This window comes from Poecilia latipinna, unplaced genomic scaffold, assembly GCF_001443285.1.
Source record: "Poecilia latipinna isolate Pla-1442-1.1 unplaced genomic scaffold, P_latipinna-1.0 Scaffold811, whole genome shotgun sequence".
NCBI lineage: Eukaryota > Metazoa > Chordata > Actinopteri > Cyprinodontiformes > Poeciliidae > Poecilia > Poecilia latipinna.
In genome coordinates, this window is record NW_015113427.1 from 99,895 (window position 1) to 121,324 (window position 21,430).

Consider the following 21,430-nt stretch of genomic DNA (forward strand, 5'->3'; position numbering starts at 1 on the left):
TTTTTTAACTAATTTTAAAAGGCAAAAAAAATAAAACAAAATTTTTTAATTTTTTTTTAAAAAGGGTTTTTTTTTTTTTTTTTTTTTTTTTTCCAAACCTGGGGGTTTACACAGATTTCCTTCGTAAACAGTAGAGTTGCCTCTGAAATGTATGACTTGGGTGAAGCATTTTGGGAGTCTTTCGATAAGCTTCTCAAAATAGTCTGAGGTAAATCTGGCCCATTCTGTCTGAAAGCCTTTGTGTAAGTCAGGCAGTGTTGTGGCCGCCTTGTTCACACATAGCAGCTCTGCTTTCTTTCTCTAGGCCTGAGATCAGGGCTTTGTGACGGCCACTCCAAACCATTAACCTTGTTCACCGTAAGCAACTTTGCAACTAATTTGGAGGTTTTGGGGGATTATTGTGCATTTGGACAACCCGAGCTGTAGCCCCCAGATGGATGTTTTGAGATGTTGCTTCAATATTTTCATATGACATTCTTTCCCCATGAGGTCTATTTTGTCAAGTCCATAAGTCCCTGATGCAAAGTGATGGCTTTTTACTCTGACTAAATTTTCAGTCCATCCCAGTACAGAACTTGTTTCACGGTGGATAGTACTACTCTCCTTACAGCTTTGCTGTAACTGTACAAGGTCTTTTGCTTTTCTTCTGGGATTGATGAGCACATTTTGTTAGAGAACATATTCATCTCAGAGACACACCGGCTTCTCCTCCTTCCTGAATAATATGATGCAGCATTGTCAGAACACTGAAGTAGCTTTCTTAACCTATTTTCCCCATGTGTTGAGCAGAATATTAAGTCTATTCTCCAGAAAAACACATAAGATATATCACATTGCCTTTGACAAAGTATGAGACTGGACCTTCATCAGAATAAGTCTAAATCTAAATGACAAGATTAATATTTGTGAAAAAAAAATAAACAAACAAAAAACTAAACTTTTAGTATTATCTATGGATATTTAAAATATTTAGCATCAGTTACTGCCAATTTAATTTATGTAATAACTAAAACATTAATACACAACCAAACAAATGTACAAAAGAGAACACACTAGAATAGAATAGAATAGAATAGAATATTCCCATGGCTGTGACACTAATATTTTTATGGGAGAGAAATAAAACGTATATTTATTTCTGAATTAATTGTTTTAATGTTTTCATAGGGATTATTCTTTAATTTGAGGATATGTATTTATTTATTACTTGTTAAAGAATATAACATGTAATATTTTAAAACATATAATCACTGTAAGCTATTGTGTTATTGTTAGACTAGCAAAATACATCAAACTAGACTGTATGGTGAACATTGACATTTGCAGTGGAAAAAAAAACATTCATGTTTGTCTGAAGGCAAGTTTGGTTGTTTTACCTCATTCAGAAAAATTTCATTTAAAGACCTATATAGCACAACCATTTTGGATCTCACCCTACATTATAATATGAACTCACTCTACCTCTGAATGAAAAAAAAATAGGGCTAGGGCTTAATGGCAGAGGGAATGGGTGAAATGGCCTCTAGGTAAGTGTAAAATTTGGACAAAAACCCTGAGACCAGATAGGGGCATACCTAGATTATTGGATTCAGACTGTGAAAATAAACAAAGAGTTTTGTTTCATTCCAAGGCAAAGGTACCCAATAATTTCTTGTTATATCACTGCCTAAGGAAAACAAGTAATTTAATCCTGGTTGTAAGTGAGGAAGGATTAAAAGGGACCATTTTGCAAAGGTAGCAGAAAGCAAACCTGCTCTCCTGACCTCTATCAACTCAATTTCCCCACTGCACCTCATTGGATTAAAGGGGTAAGTATTCATGCAGCTATAATATGTAAGCGAAACCTGTAAAGAGTGGGGCCATTTCTAGATGCACAATCTTAGTTTGCAGATTCCCCTGTTTAACACCCCGAAAAGCCCATTAATAAACAAATGCCTGTGCTGTCACTTAAATGCCTAATGAATGCATTATTGATCAGTCTGCACCTCACTCCTTAAGACCACCATATAATCACACCCGCTTGCATTCTCTGCTGGCTGGCTTCCTGAGAACCTGCTACCCTGAGGCGATTAAAGCCTTGACAAGGACAAGCTCAGCCGTGGTCAAAGAGCAAACCCACACGGCTGCAGTCATTGTACCAGAAAGCCCCTCAAGCTGCAAAAGATGTAGGAAAGTATTAGAGTAATTCTAATTCTAAACTTATCTTAAGAGAATAAAACATAAGGTGAGGCGAGGATATCAAAAACATAACTCTCAGAGGCAACTGCAACGTCTTCTGTCTTTATTTGACTTGCATGCAAAGAGATTCAGTTTGATGTGAGAGAGTAGAAATAGAACCCAATGACCAATAATGAAGTCATAAAAATGACAGTGAAGGATTGTTATCAGGATGCTGCTATACTCTTAACTTTGGGGGCCGTGCTCTTCTCAAGTTATTGAATTTTGCAGTAATTTAAGTATCGGGAGTTATGCCTCTCCAGCTTCTAACCAGCTACGTCTCGGGTTGTTAATTTTTGTCATTGTTAAACAACTTCAATTAAAATGCACTTGCTCATATAGTAAAGCATGTGGCAGGCTGGGGTTATGAAACAATGTGCAATCTTTAAGAACTATGCTAAATCACATCGAACTTGATCATTTCAAATAAATTATTTCGCATTAGTGGGAAATGAGATCTTATAGCATGCTAAACAGAATTAGAAGGAAGCAGCGGTCTGGTAGGTTTTATCTGTGCACCACTGGTAGTCACCATCGGTTCTAGTATTTACTCTTTTTCTAAGGAGGTATAAAATGTAACATGAAATGTCATAAGAAGGACAAAGGAGTCAGGAAATAAAGACACTCACGAACACACAAGTCTCCGCTTTCAAAGTAACCAGGGCAACACTGTGAGCGGCGCCTATACATGGTCCTTACTCCCCGCCGGTAAGCCGTCTTATAGCTGATCCTGGAAAATTAGACACACAGAGACAGCTGCATGATACAGAAAAAAGTCCCCTATCTGAAGGTCAGGAAACATATAGAAGGTAAACGTTACTTGATATTTACTCATACATGGCAAAATACTAGAGAAAAACACATAGGAATATTAAGCTGAGGACGGGTCAGAATTATAGGAATTACGTTTTCTACATACAAACCAGTGTTCACAAGGAGAATCTGTCTTTTGCACTTTTAGAATCCCACTACAGAGCATTTGAAACAGAGCAACATATTCAAAACAGGATGATTACCACCTAAGGTATCTGACCTTTTCTCAGCCAGACACCTGAACAAAAACATTCATTTTAGCTTTTTTAGACTTGGTTCTAATTTTTGGTAAAATAGAGCTACAGGAACTGAGAAACTTTTTCTTTTTTTTTCTAAACTTACCTATGCCTGGTGCATTTAAACCAGTTTAGGATGTCTGTGCATCTTGTGTAATAGATCTGGTCAAATGGGTGAGCGTAGGACTCCTGGACGGTCACTGCATAGCTGAAAGACAAACATATAAAGACAGTTGTGACACAAAGGACTGCACTGTGTAGTAGCATAAAGTTTTGAAGAAATTTTACACTAGTAAAGAAAAACTGCAGTTAAATGTGCAGCTATTACTAAGTGAAAATACATTTATCAAGCCAGTTTGTCTTAAGCAAGGTCACGTATGTCTAAAACCTAACCCGACAGCTGCTATTCAAGAGACATGTACCCTAGGCAGTATGACAGTCCATCAACAAGATAAACGGATGAACATTTATTTCTGCAGTTGGTTAGTAATCAATAAATTATCTAACATGCAATTGGAGATTGGGGGTCCAAATATGGGTGAGAAAAACATGGCAACTGTGGCTTTGTAAACAGCCTTCTGAAATTTCTCTGCATAGGCCAATATGAAGGGGTAGCAGTTAGTATTGTTGCTTCACAAGAAGATTCAGAATGGTGTTTACAAAGCTACATAAATATGTACAAGCTATGGCTGCTTGATTATGGGAAAAATAATCTCACAATTAAATCAATATTGAAAAGGCAATATTGAAATCATGATTAGAATAGTAAAATGCCTTGTTGAGTCTTACTGTAAAAAAAACTGACAAAGTATTTATTCAAATGTTAACTGTTGCATTCAAAGTAAACAAAAACTAGCCATTTAATGTGCTTTATTTTTTTATGTAAAAATCTAAATTGTGAAGCAAACAAATGAACTAAAAAGTAGTTTGTTGCAATTGATAAAAAAGTAAATTTGTCAAAACACTTTTATTCACATTTTAGTGCAGTAAACTATTAAAAGACTATCTATATGTATTCAAAATTGAACTGCACACTTCTTTACACAATATGCAATTATTTAGCTGCCAAATTCAATAATTGTTTATTATCTTCAACTGCGTTAAAGCAGGACTCTTCAGGTAGTGGGGTGCCTACGCCAGTGGAAGAAGTGGCCTACTCAGGGCACCCTAGTGTACAAAGCTGAGAAGAGATTGAGATGTAGACAGTCCAAAGAAAAACAGTGGAGACTGGCCAGTTTTATAGTGAAGTAGATATACAAGCCAATAAGGAGAGAAAGTAAACTAATAAAAATTCACCTCAAAAACTACCGCATTTTCGGGACTAGAGCGCACCTTACTATAAGCCGCATCTACAATAAAAAAATAATAATAATAAAACTGGAAACGTACATATATAAGTCGCACCAGGCTATAAGCTGCTGGTATCTCTGCTGCTCTCGGCGTTGGAGACCATGGATTCGTTTACGCTGAGCTTAAGTCCAGAGGTTATCGATTTGTAATGCCAGATCTTTAGCCTTCAACTTAAAAGCGGCATTATATGAACTTCTTCGTGTGGTTTCCATGATGAGGAGGTCTGAGTTTGAAAACATTTCTCAGTCGTGCCTGCTGCTAGCATATGCTTGCTCTAAAATAAAATTTAGCACTTTCTTCTTTGATTTCCAATTTTGACTTCCAATGATTCACTTCCTGCTAAAGAGCCCCCTGGTGGTTGAAGAAAAATCCACAGAAAAGCAGCACCGGGCTATGAGCCGCATAATATATTGTGTTATTTCTTTGTTTTTCTTTGTACTTGTAAACAAAGATGTTCATTAATAAAATAATATATATATATTTTTTAAAAAGCCACACAGTTCAAAGCGTGGAAAAAAGGTAGCGACTTATAGTCCGAAAAATACAATAGTATTTAAATGTGATATTTTTATGTCTTATATTTCTATTTTTAAGATTTTTTTTTTGCTTTGATACTTTCTATGTTTAATCTGAATAAAGCATTTATTTTTTACAAACTTTGTTACAGTCAAAATGAAAGTAATAGCTGCCTTTGATCCTTGTTTGAACACAGAACCTGAGACATCCAAACTGAAAGTATAGTAATAAATTTGATATGCAAAGAAAGTCAATTTTTATGATGTTTGCAACCAATGCCTGAGGATATTGGAGGACCGTAAAGCCACAGACAAAGCCCACTTAGGAAATTCATTCTGATGCCAACAAGGTGGAACCACAATGCCTAAGTACCCTCACCTTGATCGGGCAATCATCCCAATAATACATCTTCCCAGTTTTCGTTCCGCCCTGTGCCTTAAGGACAGAAATTATTGCTGCTTATTTCTCATAAGTGACACTGCCCAGCACAGCTCATTATTATTCAGGCACTTTGGCTGTCATGATTGATTGGGATGAATTTACACTGATCAATCCGTCTGCATATTTCATTTGACGCTTTAAACTCTTCCCATCCCTGTCTTCAGCTGTGTGAGGTCAATACTGCTGCACCGACTTAGATTGAAGGATGTATAGTAAATTGAAAGGTCCAGTCTGACTCTTAGATTTCAGCAAACTAACAGAGTATATATACGCTGGTGACAAGAGAACTATTCTCACCTCTCCCAGTGGCTGCAGACATTGGGGTCATCAGGGTTGAGACTTAATGCACTAGTGGTGAAGCCGAGAACGAGGAACCAAGCCAGACGGACAACTGATGACCCCATCCTTCTCTCTGAGAGAAAAAAAAGAAAAGAAAAACATAATATTGATTTAGAGATCAACACTTAAACTGAGTCGATACCGCAAATGTACATAGCCCCACTTACAATATGGTAGTTTTGAAAATGTGAATACCTTTAATTTTGGTAATAGTTTTCAGTTCACTTGTTTTATATCCCTATGCAAGCTCATATTTTAAGTGCAAGGGATATCAAAATGACTCGAGGGAAAATCTGGACATGATTCAGTGAAAAATAGCTTCGGTCATCATGAGACTTTGGACAAATTTTTGAAGTAGATGACTTGGTGCACAGTGTTTGTGAGACTGAGGTAAAACATTTGCCATGCCTTCATACCACACGTTATACAGTCAACACAGTAACATTGATGAAAACTGTAAATACATGAAAATAAATATTAGATTGGCACAATAGTAACAACATGAAGAAGAGCTCTGAACAACAGATATTACAAGTTGTTTTAAACAAGATATCCAGACTAAAAATAAAAATTAATCAAACTCATGTAATAAATCAACCTGCATAAAACAAGATGTCACAGTAGGTTTTTTTCAGTTCATGTTGTTATTTTCTGATTAATCTCAATTTTACAGGATAAAATTTGCACTTGCAACAAGCAAACATCTCCTTTATGTGCATGTGGCACAGAAACATGGTAGTGGGTGTTCGTTTGCAAAATTAAGTATTGCTACATAGAACATATATAAAAAATATATTGCGTATTATATTTCCATTATTAATTCACATCTGTTCCTCACAAGAGTTTCTTTGTACTCTGTATGTCTGAAGAAAGGCCACCAAACTATATGTTGAAAATGCAGTGGTTGCTTAATAAATCTTGAAGTATGTGAAAGTGGGTTATGAAGAGGACCAGAGGTCTCATTTATAAAGCTGATGGACATACAAAACGGTGGCAGAAACTTGCATACGTCCCTTTCCGCACAAAGGCTAAATTTGAAAATATGCGGTCCCGCACGACAACTCGGACTCATGCATACCATACATGCTTGTTTTGGAGATGCAGGGAAATTCAAATTCAATACAAATTCAAGACTACTTTATTGATCTCAAAGAGAAAATAAATGTTGCCATAACTGATATTAATTCATGGTTCTTCAAAGAATTGTGATGGCTGTGGGCAGGAAAGATTTCCTGTAGCAGTCTGTATGATGGCAAATATGCAGAAGCCTCTGACTGAAGACACAGATGGTGAGGTGGAATTCTGATTGAATCTTCTCCATGATTCCCTCAAGCCTTTGATTACATGTCAAACTCAACTACAGATTACAATAAGCATTCAAAAATGCACTCTGATATATGTTTTGAGAACCATAATAAATGAGAAATTTTCAAATAAAACAAAATATCTCACTTAAATGTGTTCCCAGAGAGCAGGAGAGGTGCACACCTGTATCAGTATTCACACTGTGGCACACGCCATTGGCCTCCTAAAATGCCGGTGGTGGTGTGTAAACTTTATGTCATACCAAGAATGTTTTTTTTTCCTACTCTCCACGTCACCCATATCATTTTGTGGTTCTGTGAAACTGTATTTCCACTGTTCTCCGTTGTTAAAAATTAAATAAAAAATTGAGGCGCTTGACATTCTTCAAGTAAGCAGTAGGTATAGCAGTATCAAAGCCTGTGCTTAACCACCTGATTTTTGTTGGATAAATAAACAAAGTTTTCACAAACAAGTGCAAGAATATTTCTGAAATTTCTAATTAATCAAAAATGGCTGATTAATTGATCTAACTTTCTTTCTACTTGTTTTCAGTAAAAGAGCAAGCCACCTGGCTGCTGTTAGAAGGGAGACTTCCAAGCAGGCAATTTTCCACAATTATTGGTTTAAAGTTGGGAAAATAATTTCAATTCTAAAAGCTATTTATAATTAGCCTGGGTGGCAAAAGGGACCAAGTAAGTCAGAGGAGTTAAAAGCTAATTAGTTAGTTGACATTTTTGGTGGAGGGCGATATGGACTAAACATTGAACAGAGACAATACAGATGAGCACAAATTTAGATAGGGCCATAATGTAAATGACAAGCCACAATCCAGTGGAAGCCATTAATTTTGGCTGTTCTCGGCAGACTCCATCAGCCAGAGACTCACAAGAAGAAAACAGTGAAGTAGAAAAACAAAATTATTTTTTTAACTACATAAAAAGTCATTGACATGCTTCATTTTAAACAAGGTATTTTTCCAGAAAAGTAATGCAACATATGCTGCTTTAGCATATGCTGGGTTATTCACCCAAAACGATACAATAATTTGCTTCTTATTTTTACACAGCCAGTGCTGAAGCCAAGACGTAACTACAAAGGCTAAAAACTTTGAGAACACAGTCTCACAGCCAAATATAACCTGAATGACCTGATGGGCTTATCTGGTTCCTCTACTGAGAAGACATGGTAATGCAGAAGTCTCTTAAATAATTTTGGCAAGTCCCAGCAGTGAAAGTAAGAGCATAGAAAATAAGAAAACAGCAGGAGATATTGAGATTAAAACAGCTATGTCACCTCAAGAAAACATGTCTGCAGATAAGCAACAGACTGCTGGGAATGCAGAGATTGGATTGTAAAGCAACAGAACATGTGGCCTTCCGACTGACAACAACTGTCCAAGAATGGTGGGAGCATTAGAGTAAGAAGAGCAGCATAAGATGAATAATCAATTTCTGATAAGTACTTATTGAATATGTCTGCAAGGGCAGTGTTACAATCAGGCTTTGTTTCAGTCAGGTAAACACTGAGCAACTGGGGCCAGCTCAGTACATGTTTTTCTAAAATGAGCAGTTCTTTCTATCAGCAGGTGAACCTCTGATAAGGATGCAAGTACATTTTAAGATGAAAACTGAGTTTCAATGGTGAAAAGTGAATAGACCGCTACAAATGTTTTGCTCTGTTGAGAGTAATTGCGATTAGCTACAAAAATACTTTAAATTTCAGCCTTAACCCTCTCGCTATGCAAAAGGAAAGGAAGATAAATAAGCTTACCTTCCCAGGTTCTGAAATTACTCAAATGTAATACTTCTTGTTAAAAAAAAAACAACATTGCAGACTTTATGCTATTGTATAATAAATTCACATTAATCTAAAAGAAAAAGGTTTTTTTAAAACTAAGTACAGTCCAAACACTAAACATATACAAAATGCATACTACCAGCAAATGAAACAAATCGAAACGCTACCATAGTGTGCTAACAACAATGCCCTTCAGTGTGGTTGCTGTTACAATGGGAAGAAGAGATAGCTGGCTATTTTTGTAAGCAAGGTGTTTAAAAGGGTTCGTTTTTTTTTCTGTTTTTGTTGTGAATGTTCTGTAACCTCCGTGTGTGACTGCAGGTCTTGGCTAGGATTCCGTAGCAACATATTTTGTTTTATTTCAATGGAATTTTCCTGTTGAAATAAAGGTTAGATAAATAAAATAAATGCAACAAAAGTCAAAAAGGTTAAAAACTAAAGTTGAAAGACTTTCATTCTGTTGAGTTGTTCACTTAGAGGGTTCTGTGCCAAAAAATACACACCCTTTGTTTTGTTTTAAACAATTCACACTGGCCGTGTTGGCCAACACTCTGAAGCCAGACACCCTTTCCTAACCTCTTCATTTTAGCGTTGCATGTCTCTGATTGATGTGTCTCTTCATAAAATTCAAATAAGAAAAGGGGATGTCCATGTAAACCATTTCTCTTCTCAGCCTTTGCAGCTGTAACACTTGTGGAAGTTTCCCTGATAGTACTTTCTAAAAGGATTTATACATATTTAGCATTAGCTGCAGTGTTCATCACCTTCATTAAGACCTTCAATATCGTGCATGTGTTCTGTTTGGGAAACGCCTGCAGAGCTCAGCAGGATTTTTCTTCTAAGATGCATAACGAAAGCAAGAGCAGTGTGTATACGATTGGATGACAATGATGGATTTCACCCTTGCATATAATTACAGAGGAGAGAAAATGCTTGAGACAGAGCATGTTTTATTTGTTAATGGCTGAATGGCGTTCTGTTGCAGGTGCATCAGTATCTTTCAGATGTGCTCAATGATTTTTGAGTGACTCTGTTTAATTGCACAGGCTCCCACAAGTTCTGCTAATACCCGTGTATTGAAAGCCACATGTAGCTCACTCACACGTGAAAGAAAATCAATTGGACCTTCACTTCCTCTAAGTAGCAGTTAATCTGAACGAGCACAGGTTATAGTCACGTCCCTTCCCTTACAAGGATGATTGATAAAAACATATGCACGTTATAGACCATGACTGCACTCGTATTCAGGTCTTTTCTGTGAAAGAATTCAATTAAATACCTCTGCTTGATGGACTGGAAAGCTTTTAGAGTTTCCCTGATTAGACCAGCCAACCTGAGTCATGTCTCTAAATGACTCTGGACAAGCAGAATACTTCATAACTTGCCACATTTTTCAAACCGTGGTGCTCCCCCCATTATGAGCCTATAGAGAGTAAAGCCAAGAGAGGATAGGATTGGGGTTTTCAAAAATGCGCCAGGGTAAATTGAGAAGTTGCTATTGTGATGAGTGCCAACGAATTAAGGTACCAGCGTGTGCCTAAAGTAACAGACAGAGACAGATCCAATAGCCAGAGGCATGTGGCCTTAAGCTCACCTAATCTTACAGCCTGTGGTCCCTGGATGTTTTTGTGTGGCTGCCGAAGTGATTCTGAGAGCACGAAGGGACAGAAGTGCTTCTGCACACAGACTTGAGTGGAGAGGTGATGACAGGTTGCTGATCTACAGAAGAGAAAAAAAATAATGAGCTCATGATGACACGCTCAAGACACTTGCTTCATTGCCTGCGCTCAAACACACGCATTCACACGTTGGGAATTTCTCATGGGATCAACAGGTAAATAGTTCACAAAGTGAAAGGCCAGTTTATAGCACGCAGCCTTCACATCCAACCACGCAGCTCTCGCGCCTCCCACCTACATGCTATCCACACACACACGCGCGCGCGCACACCCACACACACACAAGGTTAATCATGAAATAAAAAAATAATAAACTACATAAGCTCGAGAGCGACTGATAAAATGAACTTCACACTTCACACACTACAAGTGGCTTGTCAACAATGTGACAAGATCACATTATCTGCACTCAGTAACAAAGCTTTGGTAAGTGTTATTACGAGCCACATAGAGAACATTGCAGTGGTAATCATCTCAGAAGGCATGGCTTTGACATTATTCTCCCTTTTATTAGCTGTGAATCATCATTATAGATTAATACAAAAGAGCAAAAATAAATTGTTTCTGTTCCTTGCTATGTAAATTATTCAAAATGATTTATTTTGTATATGAACTACTTCTGGGGCCAAGAGGACAGACAAATAATTGTCAAATGTAGTAAATCAGGTGTATTAGCTCATTTGTTAAGACAGCTACTAATTAATTGAATTTCACTCACATGTAGTGACAAATTGGGCAACATAGAAATCTTGCTTTAGTAATCATAAATAAATTTAGGGATGTGCACCCAACAAATGGATAGATTTATCAAAGTAATACTGAAACACTATGAGATTAACTTCAGTAGTCAGCATATTGGTTTGATACAAGGTCATCATGATGGACCTTGGAGGGTTAATAGATAACCAACGTTCCCACTTGAACTTCCAATTTTTGGGACATTTCCATTAGCTTCACCAACTTTGAGCTTGAAAATGTCAATGTTAAAGTAAAAATGTAGCACAATTAGCCTACAACCTGAAACCAATCAGCTGACATAGTGAACAGAAAGCGCTACCTGTTAAACAAACACTTTTTGGGCATATAAGACCTGCAGTTTATTTTCTTCCTCTTTTAATATCAAATTATGTTTACCATTCAGGACTTTTACTGAAATATACTGGGTCAATTTTGTTGCCAAATGTTACGCTATAAGCGCTGGTCACAGTCTGCGACAACCTGAATGTCAAGGACAAGAAACTCCTTGATATTTCTGTCATACCTGAATCCACCTGCCTTTTTCCTAATATGGATTTTAACATTTAAGCATCTCTTTCAAAAGACAAATCACATCTTTTATTTATGACGTGACACTGTGTCTAAGTAACTTTTAGAAACTGTTGATTTCTCATACAAAAACAGGGAACAAAGTATAGTGCAAGACAGAGCAGCTGAATCGATATGACACTCATCACTTGAGGCTTCCCTCCCCCCCCACACACGAGAAGAAATCCCTGAAAACAGCATCTTTATGTTTTAACTTCAAACATGCTCAGTTTACACTGAACAAATTGTTCCCCAGAGACTGTATTCACCCTGAATGTGTTTCTCTCCTGTTTGTCACCGCTTTGATTACTGAGACTATGAAACCCTCTCAATCGATGAGCAGATGCATCTGTTCCAGCTGACAAACAGCTGAAATAGCAACATCTTTCAGGTTATTGAGGCACATGTACCAGATGCAGACTATAGAGTTGAGGTTTATGTAGGATTGCAGTGCAGGTGTGTGTGAGGATAAAAACTTCAGAATCTCGACGCTTGCATTCACTTTCTACTTCGGACACCTACCTGGAGAAACATTAACTCAGATGAGGCAGAATCACCTTTATCCCCTGGACTGCCCATCAGCAGAGACATCTGAATGATTAAAACCATATGTCTTCAGTCTGTGACTTATTGAAGTGCAAGGCAATTAACCACCTTGTCCCCTGGCTGACCAGTTCCAGCACTGTTGCATGAATGATGCACAGCAGGAACGACAGCATGAGAAAGCTCACGTCACATCTTTGGATTTGAGCTACTTTCCAGCCCCATCTTACAGCTTTGTTTGTCACAATGCCTGACTTTGGTCTTGTGTATGTTAATTTTCCTCAACATAATCAAAACCAGTCAACAGAAACCTCACTTTGCATTGCAATCCTGTCTGAAGCACCACGAGAGAATTCCTGATCAGAGTCAGGCTGCACTGTGTGACATGTCTGTGCACAAACAGCCTATTATCTCACCTTTACATTCAAGCTGAGCACTCATATACAACTTTTATGAGACGTCTTGAAGCTCCTCAATCCGTTTTGTAATCACTACGGAGGGATTCTCCTGCATCCTAATATGGGGTGATCTAAAGGTTAGCAATGTTACTACACTGCACAGACTGCCAATGAGATAAACCCCACTGCTGGCCATCATTGTCTCTTGCTGGTGGCTTTGAGTCATTAAGAGTCAGGCCTCATTAGAGAGGCCATGGTGTGGTGCGTCAGAGACACTGGTTTCCCTGGTTTCAGACACATACCTGAATGTCTGATGTGTTTCAAGGCCAGAAGGACACAAAAAAGAAACAGAACTAAAAATAAATGCCAGTCACTGCTTTCCAAATTGCATTTGTGGGGAACGGTGCTTAGACTTGAGTGTTTCTATTGACTTAAACATTATAATCTTCACAATATTTAGATGCAACATTATTTGTTGCTATTTCTTTTTCACATCACCTTGACCTTAGAAAAATTATTTTGTTTGTTCCTTGTTTTTTCCTTTTTGAGGAAAAAAAATATTATATGGAACTAATGAAAGAAGGATTTAGTATTTAGTATTTTTCCATATACTTGTGCATCTGAGTATAAAAGTTCATTGTTCTATATATGGTCTATGGATGCTCTAGTGGGGGGAAAATTAAATGGTTAATTTGATTAATTACACAACCCTACCACCTGAAATTTACAGATGAGTTAATTTTTATCAATTGAGGAACATTTTTGAGTGATACAAGTACCAATAAAAATATTTAGAACAAAACAAACATTAGACATAAAAGTTAAACAGTGTATGACTGGTAATAATTATTAGCTGAATTTATCAGAAATTAAATTGACTACCTTCAGCTGCAGGAAATTCAGGCATTCAGCATGCCAAGATGAGTCTTCATGAGTGCAGACATAGATTCTGCATATCACAACATGAGGTTAAGTTATGATGGAGGTTACTGCTGTAACAACTGAATAGCATTTGTGTCCATTCTCAGCAGAGACACATATGTGCAGCATATATTACCTCAGAATTTCTATTCTGGGTTTACCAGATGAACAAGAAGACAAACATAAGTGAAATCCTGTTTTTATTCTCTGAGGAGAAAACAAATCATTAAGTAGAACTGAGTTATCATGTTTGGCATATTTCAGAATGTGTCTTGCATATAAGTGACTTTATTAATTATGTGATGTCATATGATGTCACGTTTAAGCATATACTTTAAAATATTCATAAACATGAGGAAAAATAAGCTGACAGTGCTAAATTCGTGGGACATATTATGAGTGAATGTGCACATAAATCAGGAACCGTTTCAAAACCGGATGCTCCGGAGCATCAGCCCACAGCTGCAGCACTTCCATGACTTTGATTCGTGTGTGGTTGTTAAGGCACCTGAGAAAATGCTGTGCGTCGTTTAACAGGAGCTTAATTCTGCCTACATGGTTTATTCATGTGGCGACTTCTGATATCACGACTCTCATAAATCACACGGCACAGCACGCCGGACGTCCACGCGTTCGGGCAGGGCTCACTAATCTCAACACCATCTTTCATCAGAATAACCTTGCCTTAATGCGGGGGCAGGCCAACAACAGATACAGCCTACTGGAAGGACGTGCTTGTGCCTCTTTTGTTTCCTTTACTCTTGACACATAGGCTTTCTGTCCTGTACAAACACCCAGGCAGGAATCCTCCCACTTTCAAACCACAGGCAATGTTGAGAAAATGTCTGTGGTTGGACTTCAGAGAAACTTCACTAGTCTAACGTTAGCTTTATGAATGGAGAATAAGTCACTCAGGGGAGGAATGCAGCGAAGCTAGGCAGCCATCTGTTCTGAAGCTGTTCAAAGAAAGAACAGAAAATGTGAAACTAATGTGAGTAAACACGGTCATCAAATATAGATAATAGAACAGAGCACATTGGAACTTTGCTCTCCTTTAGTTTTTTTTTTTTTTACACCGTCAAACACTAGCATGCTGGTTTCTAATTAATTATATTTGGATTCCTTACATACCAGGCACAAAATCTACAGTCACAACGATGTCACCAATTACTAGCTTTTGGCCAACATTTCTCATAAGAAAGCTAATTAGCGAAACAAAACCATTTAATGAACCAAAATAACAGGGTGCTTGATGTCACTTTGCTCTGGCTGCTACTCAGACTATTCACTGCGTTTGCCTCATGCCTTTAATAACCAACCCCGGGCATCACTTTGACTGTCAAATGTGTTGTAATATCCTCTGTGCTACATCTGTCCTCTCTCTGCATCCTGGCTGTGGCCTCCTGCTGCCACCAGGAGGAAGCACCACTTGGGCTCTTACATGGACCAGCAAGGATTTCTCCCCCACTCAAACAATTATCCAGCCTGTGACTGATTGCGAGTAATGAGAACTGCCGGAGAACAGTTGGACATCACTGAACACATTAATATGTGAATATTAGCCTGTTGAACCTTCTGCTCTCTCTCACCACGAGGATCTTCAGTGGAGAACCGAGGGTATTTACCAGACTGCATAGTTATTTCAGAGTAATATGGCTCCTACAGACCTGAGGTCAAGCTCAACAGAAGTAAGGTGTGGATGGGGAAACAAATGAAAAAGACGTATACAGGGCTCCGAACAGTGCAAGGAAAGTCAAGCCGAGCAGCTCGGGATGAAATGCTGAAACAACAGCACGAGTGCCAGGGCAATTTTACACTCCAGTAGTTTCACACCTCAGCCACCAAGCCCTTCCAACTCTGAACCTTGTGTCTTCTGCGTGTCTTCATTTATTTTGTGTCACTGTCCAAGATGTGAGAAGCCAAGCAGTGAGAAACCCGTCCCAAATGTCGCAGGGTAAGCAGTGTGTGAAGAAAAAGGAGGGGTGGGGATGAATGGAAGAGAAAAGCCACTGCACGTGGATGCACTTTGCCATTTTTACAGACCATGCTTTGAGATCTCAAGGGACTTCAAGTCAAACTTTGAAAAACATGTATTGAATAAGTCTGCACTGAGTTCAAGAAACGCACAGATCTTGAATGTAAGATTGGGAGAAACCAACGGGTGGCGAGTTGTTCGAGTAAACGGGGAAAACTTGTGAAACTGCAAGAGCATGAATCTTTATGCTTTGAGATTGCTCCTGGCGTTCCTCAGAGGTCAATTTTGGGTCCAAACCTTTTCTTTTATATGTACATATGAAACTAGATGTGAACACTTATCTGTAAAAGGAGACAGATTTTTTTATTCTCAAGGTCCGTCTAAATACCAGAATAATTAATCAGACATATACTTCATCTTCAGAAGTTAATATTTCCTTAAAATTTGGTAGAACTGCTTTTTAGACTGCATGACTTTGGTCAAATGTTTTGAGTATCCCTTTTCACAATAGTTCCTGGAATTTTGACCCATTCCTCCAGACATAACTTGTGTAACTGAGTCAGTTTTGAAGGCCACCTTGTTCACACACACTTTTTCAGTTTTGCCTATAAATTACTTTCATGAGACTGAAATCAGTACCTGGTGATGGACCCTTCAAAAAAAACCAACATTTATTTTATTGCCTTTTACCAAATTTGTAACTAACTTGAGGATATGCTTGGGGTGTTGTCTATTTTGAAGACTCGGCAGCATTTAAGCTCTAACTTTCCTAAAATGTTGCTTTAATGCATAATGTCCTTTCCTCATAAGTCCACCTATTTTGTTATATGTATCAGTCCCTCCTGTAGTAAAACACCCTAAGAACATAATATTCCCAGTTGTCTAGTTCACAGTTGGAATGGTGTTCTCATGTTTACTAATTTCCACCTTCTTTCCCTTTAAATATAACTATTATCATTATGTCCAAACAGTTCAATTTTACTTTCATCAGAACATAACACATGTCTCTAGAATTTTAAGTCTTTGTCAGTGAGTGCATTACAAACTTTACACCTGCTTTATATGTTGTTTTTGAAATCATTTTTTTTTTTTTTTTTTAGCAACTGCGGGTAATGATTCTTTTCAGCCGGCAACTTCACAAGGACTTTTGTTCAGGACAGATACACAAAAACACATTAATTTACTTTTTGAGCAGTATCAAGTCTGCACAGAATGTTTACACTTACATTATTTGAGCTGATGAATGTGGCACGCTCCAGAATCTGAAAATTGCACTCAAAAATAAACAATTCTTTTGGAGGCCCATAATCCTCTGAGAGATACCTTGCCTGATTTGTTTAGATTTTTTTTGTTGTGACAGAAGGGAGAGGTGTGTTTGAGGTGCCATTCACAGCTGTGCCTGCATTTAACTGACATGTTGTGAATTAACTTATCATAAGCTTACAGAGTAAGGACATCATCAATCAACATCGACCCTTTAACCTCCCCTCAACTATGGTGGCGCTGCACCAAGAACAACTAGAGGAAACGGCTCGGAAACCTCTGAAAAAGACATGAGCGCAACTTCCTTTTTCATGAAACAAACACAAATGGAGTGGGATCAGATATTAGATTTCTCTTTTGTCATTGGTAAAAGAACACAAATCATTTATCCCACAAGCGCGGACCTAAGAGAGGACCTAACAGTGTTTGTGTGAATGCACCCTTAATGTATGTGAAGTGTTGTGTTTAAATGAAGTGTTAAAAAACTCAGTCAAAAATATTTTCTAATCATTCTGGCATTTAGTAAATATAAATAATTTTGCTAAGATCACCTCACACTGAACAGAAGAAACTTAGGATGTCAGACAGTGAGAATTAAACTTTTCAGTGTTTGTAAATGTCTAGTTTCAACTATGTTGTCTTCAAGCCATGGAGAATAACAAGATCATCGCTGTTAACAGTTCTGTTCAGTTCTGAGTGGCTCACAAGAGTCAGAGAAGATACAACATTTAGAAATTGGTCAATGAAAAATATGATTGATAAGAAATCAAATGAAAAAAAAACTATCTGACAAAGATACAAGGCTGATTGTGAATATATGTATAAAAAAAGTTTCTTGTTTATTGTTAGCAATAAAATAAGCTTGAAACCTCACATACATAAATAAATGTGCAACAAATATTTCAGTACTGAAGCAGGCTTACTGTGTTCTGAACCATGAAATAGTTCAAATTCTGTACTCTGCATTGATTTTGCTATTTTTAAACTACTGTGTGAAAGTATGGGGCAATGCTTACAAGGGTCATCAGTAACTACATTATAGAAATTAGCAATAAGGATGATTTATAACACTGGTTACAAAGACAACACAAGTATTTTTTCCCTACATTTAAGAACAATGAAATTCCCAGTTTTGGTACTTTGTCATAATTAAATTACAATATACAAAGTCATGTTTCAATGCTTTCATAACGAAAAGATCCATAACTTAGTTAAAACAGCATTACCAATGCAATATTTTAATGAGATAGATGACCTTTTTTTCATATAGATGTCAGTAGCTATGTACTTTTAAATGAGTATGATTTTGTTGTACATTTTAACATGTATGCCTCAGATGTGTATCAGTCAATTAATCAATATGAAACTATAATTATGATTAAAGTATTTGTCTTTACAAATAAAACTCATGCTACGGTAAGTCAGTACCAACTAACCATAATTCCAAATATTATGGAATTATTTACTGCAATGTAATTCCAGTATATTGAGGTAAAATATACTTTGTTGAGTTGTAGTTTCCTGCATTTGAAAAGCCAGCATGTTGTAAGTCATGCAGAATGAGTTCACAAATTGATGTGCCTAAAACAAAGTTATCTGTGTAAAAGATGTTTTGATGAGACTGTGTCACTGCAAAATTCTTATTTACACCTCTGTATCAATAGTCATTTCTTTCACCAGTATGGAAGTCGTCCATGCTCTGATGCACAAATGTAGCAGCACAGATACTGACTTTTACACCTTGCATTAATAATAACCAGAATCATACACTAGCTCAACACAATTTTCCCCGAAGCTTGGGTAGACATTAATTTATTTTGCACACGCTGTCTGCTTTTCTGTCCATCTCAGATGAGCACATGAAAATGAAGCATTCTGCTAGCATTTCTGTGCAGAACTGATTCATGGGTAATTCATTGCTCATCAGATGCAGAAACTTTACATAGTAAGTGGCAATGCATCTAAATCTGCTGTTTTATAGAGCTCTGTGGTATGACTTGTGTCATGACATAGGGACCACAGTTGTCATGGTCACTACCCAAAGATGTCCTGCCTTAGTCTTTAACACTGAGGTGTATGAAAATTATGTTTTGCCTTCCCACTGTAACCACATTCTTACTCAGGAGAAGAGAAAACTTGACTGTTCTGTATTTTAAATCATTGTCGATGCCTTTTTGGCTGATGAACTCAGCCTTTTTTTCATGGTGTGAACTGGGAGGAAGAAACCCCACCTTGCCAATTTGAATGATTATACCCACTTATAGGTCCATAGCCCTCAAATCCATGATTATTAAATATTTTGAAAGATGGATCAAAACATTTCATCACATCCAAACTGTCTACTAACCTGAACCTGTTACAGTTTGCATGCTGGCCAAGCAGATTCAGAATGCCATAGCCCTCCTCCTCCACAGGATGCTATCCTATATGGACAAAGGTGAGAAAAACTCTGAGAGTGGTCTTTGTGCATTGCAGTTCTCCATTTAATACTATATTACCTTCTAGTCTGGTGTCTAAGACTTATGGCCTGTGACTGGACTCTTTGCTACAGTTTCTTGACATGCAAACCCCAAGTGGTTTGGCAGATTCATCCCACTTCAAGCCCTCTTAGCACTGGGTTGCACCAGCACTATGTAGTCAGCCTAAGGCATGTGTGTTTTCTTATTATCAACCAGGCAAGTAACTTATTTATCAGCGATTTTATTGAGGCATGGTGCCAACTGGGATCCAGAAGACTCATTCATCCAAACATCACAGTCGGTTGGACAGACAACTGTTGCCTTCTCTCATTCCTCGGAGCAACCCAGTCCAGTTGTGAGGATGACAGGGTGAGACTTCTTTCTCAGAGAGAAAAAGAGAGTTAAAGAGCTGAGCTGCTATCCTGCCTGCTGGCATGGAGCCTAATAATCAGAAAGTGCATCCAGTTTCCCAGTGGACCTGAGGTGGGAGAACTCAGTATTACTAAGATGATTTGGAAATGGGCACATAAACCCTTCCTGTATCCCCTTTTTAGAATAAGATAACAATTAGATAAAAGTGGAAATCTTTTCATTCAAGGCTTTGTGAAAATCTGGTGAGGCATAAAGAACTATCTGAGTCGAGGTGGAAATATCGTTGGCTGTTCATACTTATAATAATTATTATCTTGGTTTCTTGGTATATATTTCAAGCAACTAAATATGTGTAATTTTGTGAACACTTTTGCCCATTAAACATATGAAACTGCATACTATTTGCAAAGTTTATTCATTTATTGTAAAAAGTCTGCCTGTCATGACGTGTGGAAATTGTGGTGCAACCATATACAGGTAGACTGGCATGTCAAGTATATTTGAAGATTTTGTAACTTTGTATTAAGAAAATACAAAGTTATAAAAACCACAGGGACCCAGAGCAGAACAAAAAATAACAAAAACATAAAAAGAAACAGCAAGGATATCCAGCAGTACGCGGGATAGATGGGAAGTAACGGGAGGAACCAGCCAGGAGCGACTGAAAAAGAGGTGCTCAAGTACTAGGAGGTTGAATGCTGAAACAATGGACCTGAGATGACTAGCTAGCTGACTAGTCTGCCTTCTGAAGAGATTAGAAAGGCAGACTGAGGGGAGGGAGAGAGAGAGAGAGAAAGTGGCACAGGGGGCAAGGGAGAGTACACAACAGATTAGGAAATGACTCTAATACTAAAGAATAACCAGATCTTCGAAACATGATAGACTAGATTAACAAGGAATAACACCAGAAATAAGCATAACTAGAAACACTAACAAGGACTGAACTAAAGTGAAATAGAAACAAAGTGAGCAAAGAAACAGACCAAGGTACACCAAATAACAAACCAACCTCAAAACTAACACTGCCATCGTTTTTCTATGCACAAATATGTGCATTTACTTATTTTTAACGACCCTACTCAATTGCGCATTTTGTTAAACTGAGTGTGCCACACTGAAAAACAGTGCAGTATTATTTTATGTTGTAAATCTGCTCTTAATGTACAGCCTCTTGTTCTTATTTTTTTACCTTTCTGTAAATCTGTGTGCTACCATTCTGCCTGTGACTTTGCAGCTGGTACATCAAAGGATGTTTTTATTCCATGTAGAGTTATTTCTTAGGGTTATGCGTTGCCCCCTTTTTTGGAGGACTGTATGCATTCCCATTCATTTACTCAATACCCTGAAAGTGTTCTTTGTTATATGCTCTTTGTCTGTCACAATTAAATCTACAGATGAGTGTCTTTCAGAGAGGAGAAAGTTTCCTGTCAACAATTAAAAAAAAAAATAGATATTGTAAAATTTGCTGGTTTAGTTACAACACTCGTCTGTTGTTGGACTT

The 21,430-nt window shown here is 37.6% G+C and overlaps 1 protein-coding gene across 8 annotated transcripts in view; it reads right to left on the reverse strand.

The window, feature by feature from the left end:
- The window catches only part of megf11 (multiple EGF-like-domains 11), a 113,245-nt gene that overhangs the window by 81,105 nt on the left and 10,710 nt on the right, over positions 1-21,430 (reverse strand). For 6 of the 8 annotated variants that reach the window (XM_015047159.1, XM_015047158.1, XM_015047154.1 and 3 more), the window contains exons 2-5: positions 10,609-10,733; positions 5,871-5,985; positions 3,373-3,474; positions 2,847-2,947 (exon numbers count right to left, since the gene is read on the reverse strand). In XM_015047159.1, the coding sequence (XP_014902645.1) occupies positions 2,847-2,947; positions 3,373-3,474; positions 5,871-5,977 (310 nt within the window). In that variant the 5' untranslated portion in view covers positions 5,978-5,985; positions 10,609-10,733. Of the gene's footprint in view, positions 1-2,846; positions 2,948-3,372; positions 3,475-5,870; positions 5,986-10,608; positions 10,734-19,445; positions 19,522-21,430 lie in introns of all 8 variants that reach the window. The other 2 variants (XM_015047152.1, XM_015047153.1) reach the window with 2 other exon arrangements.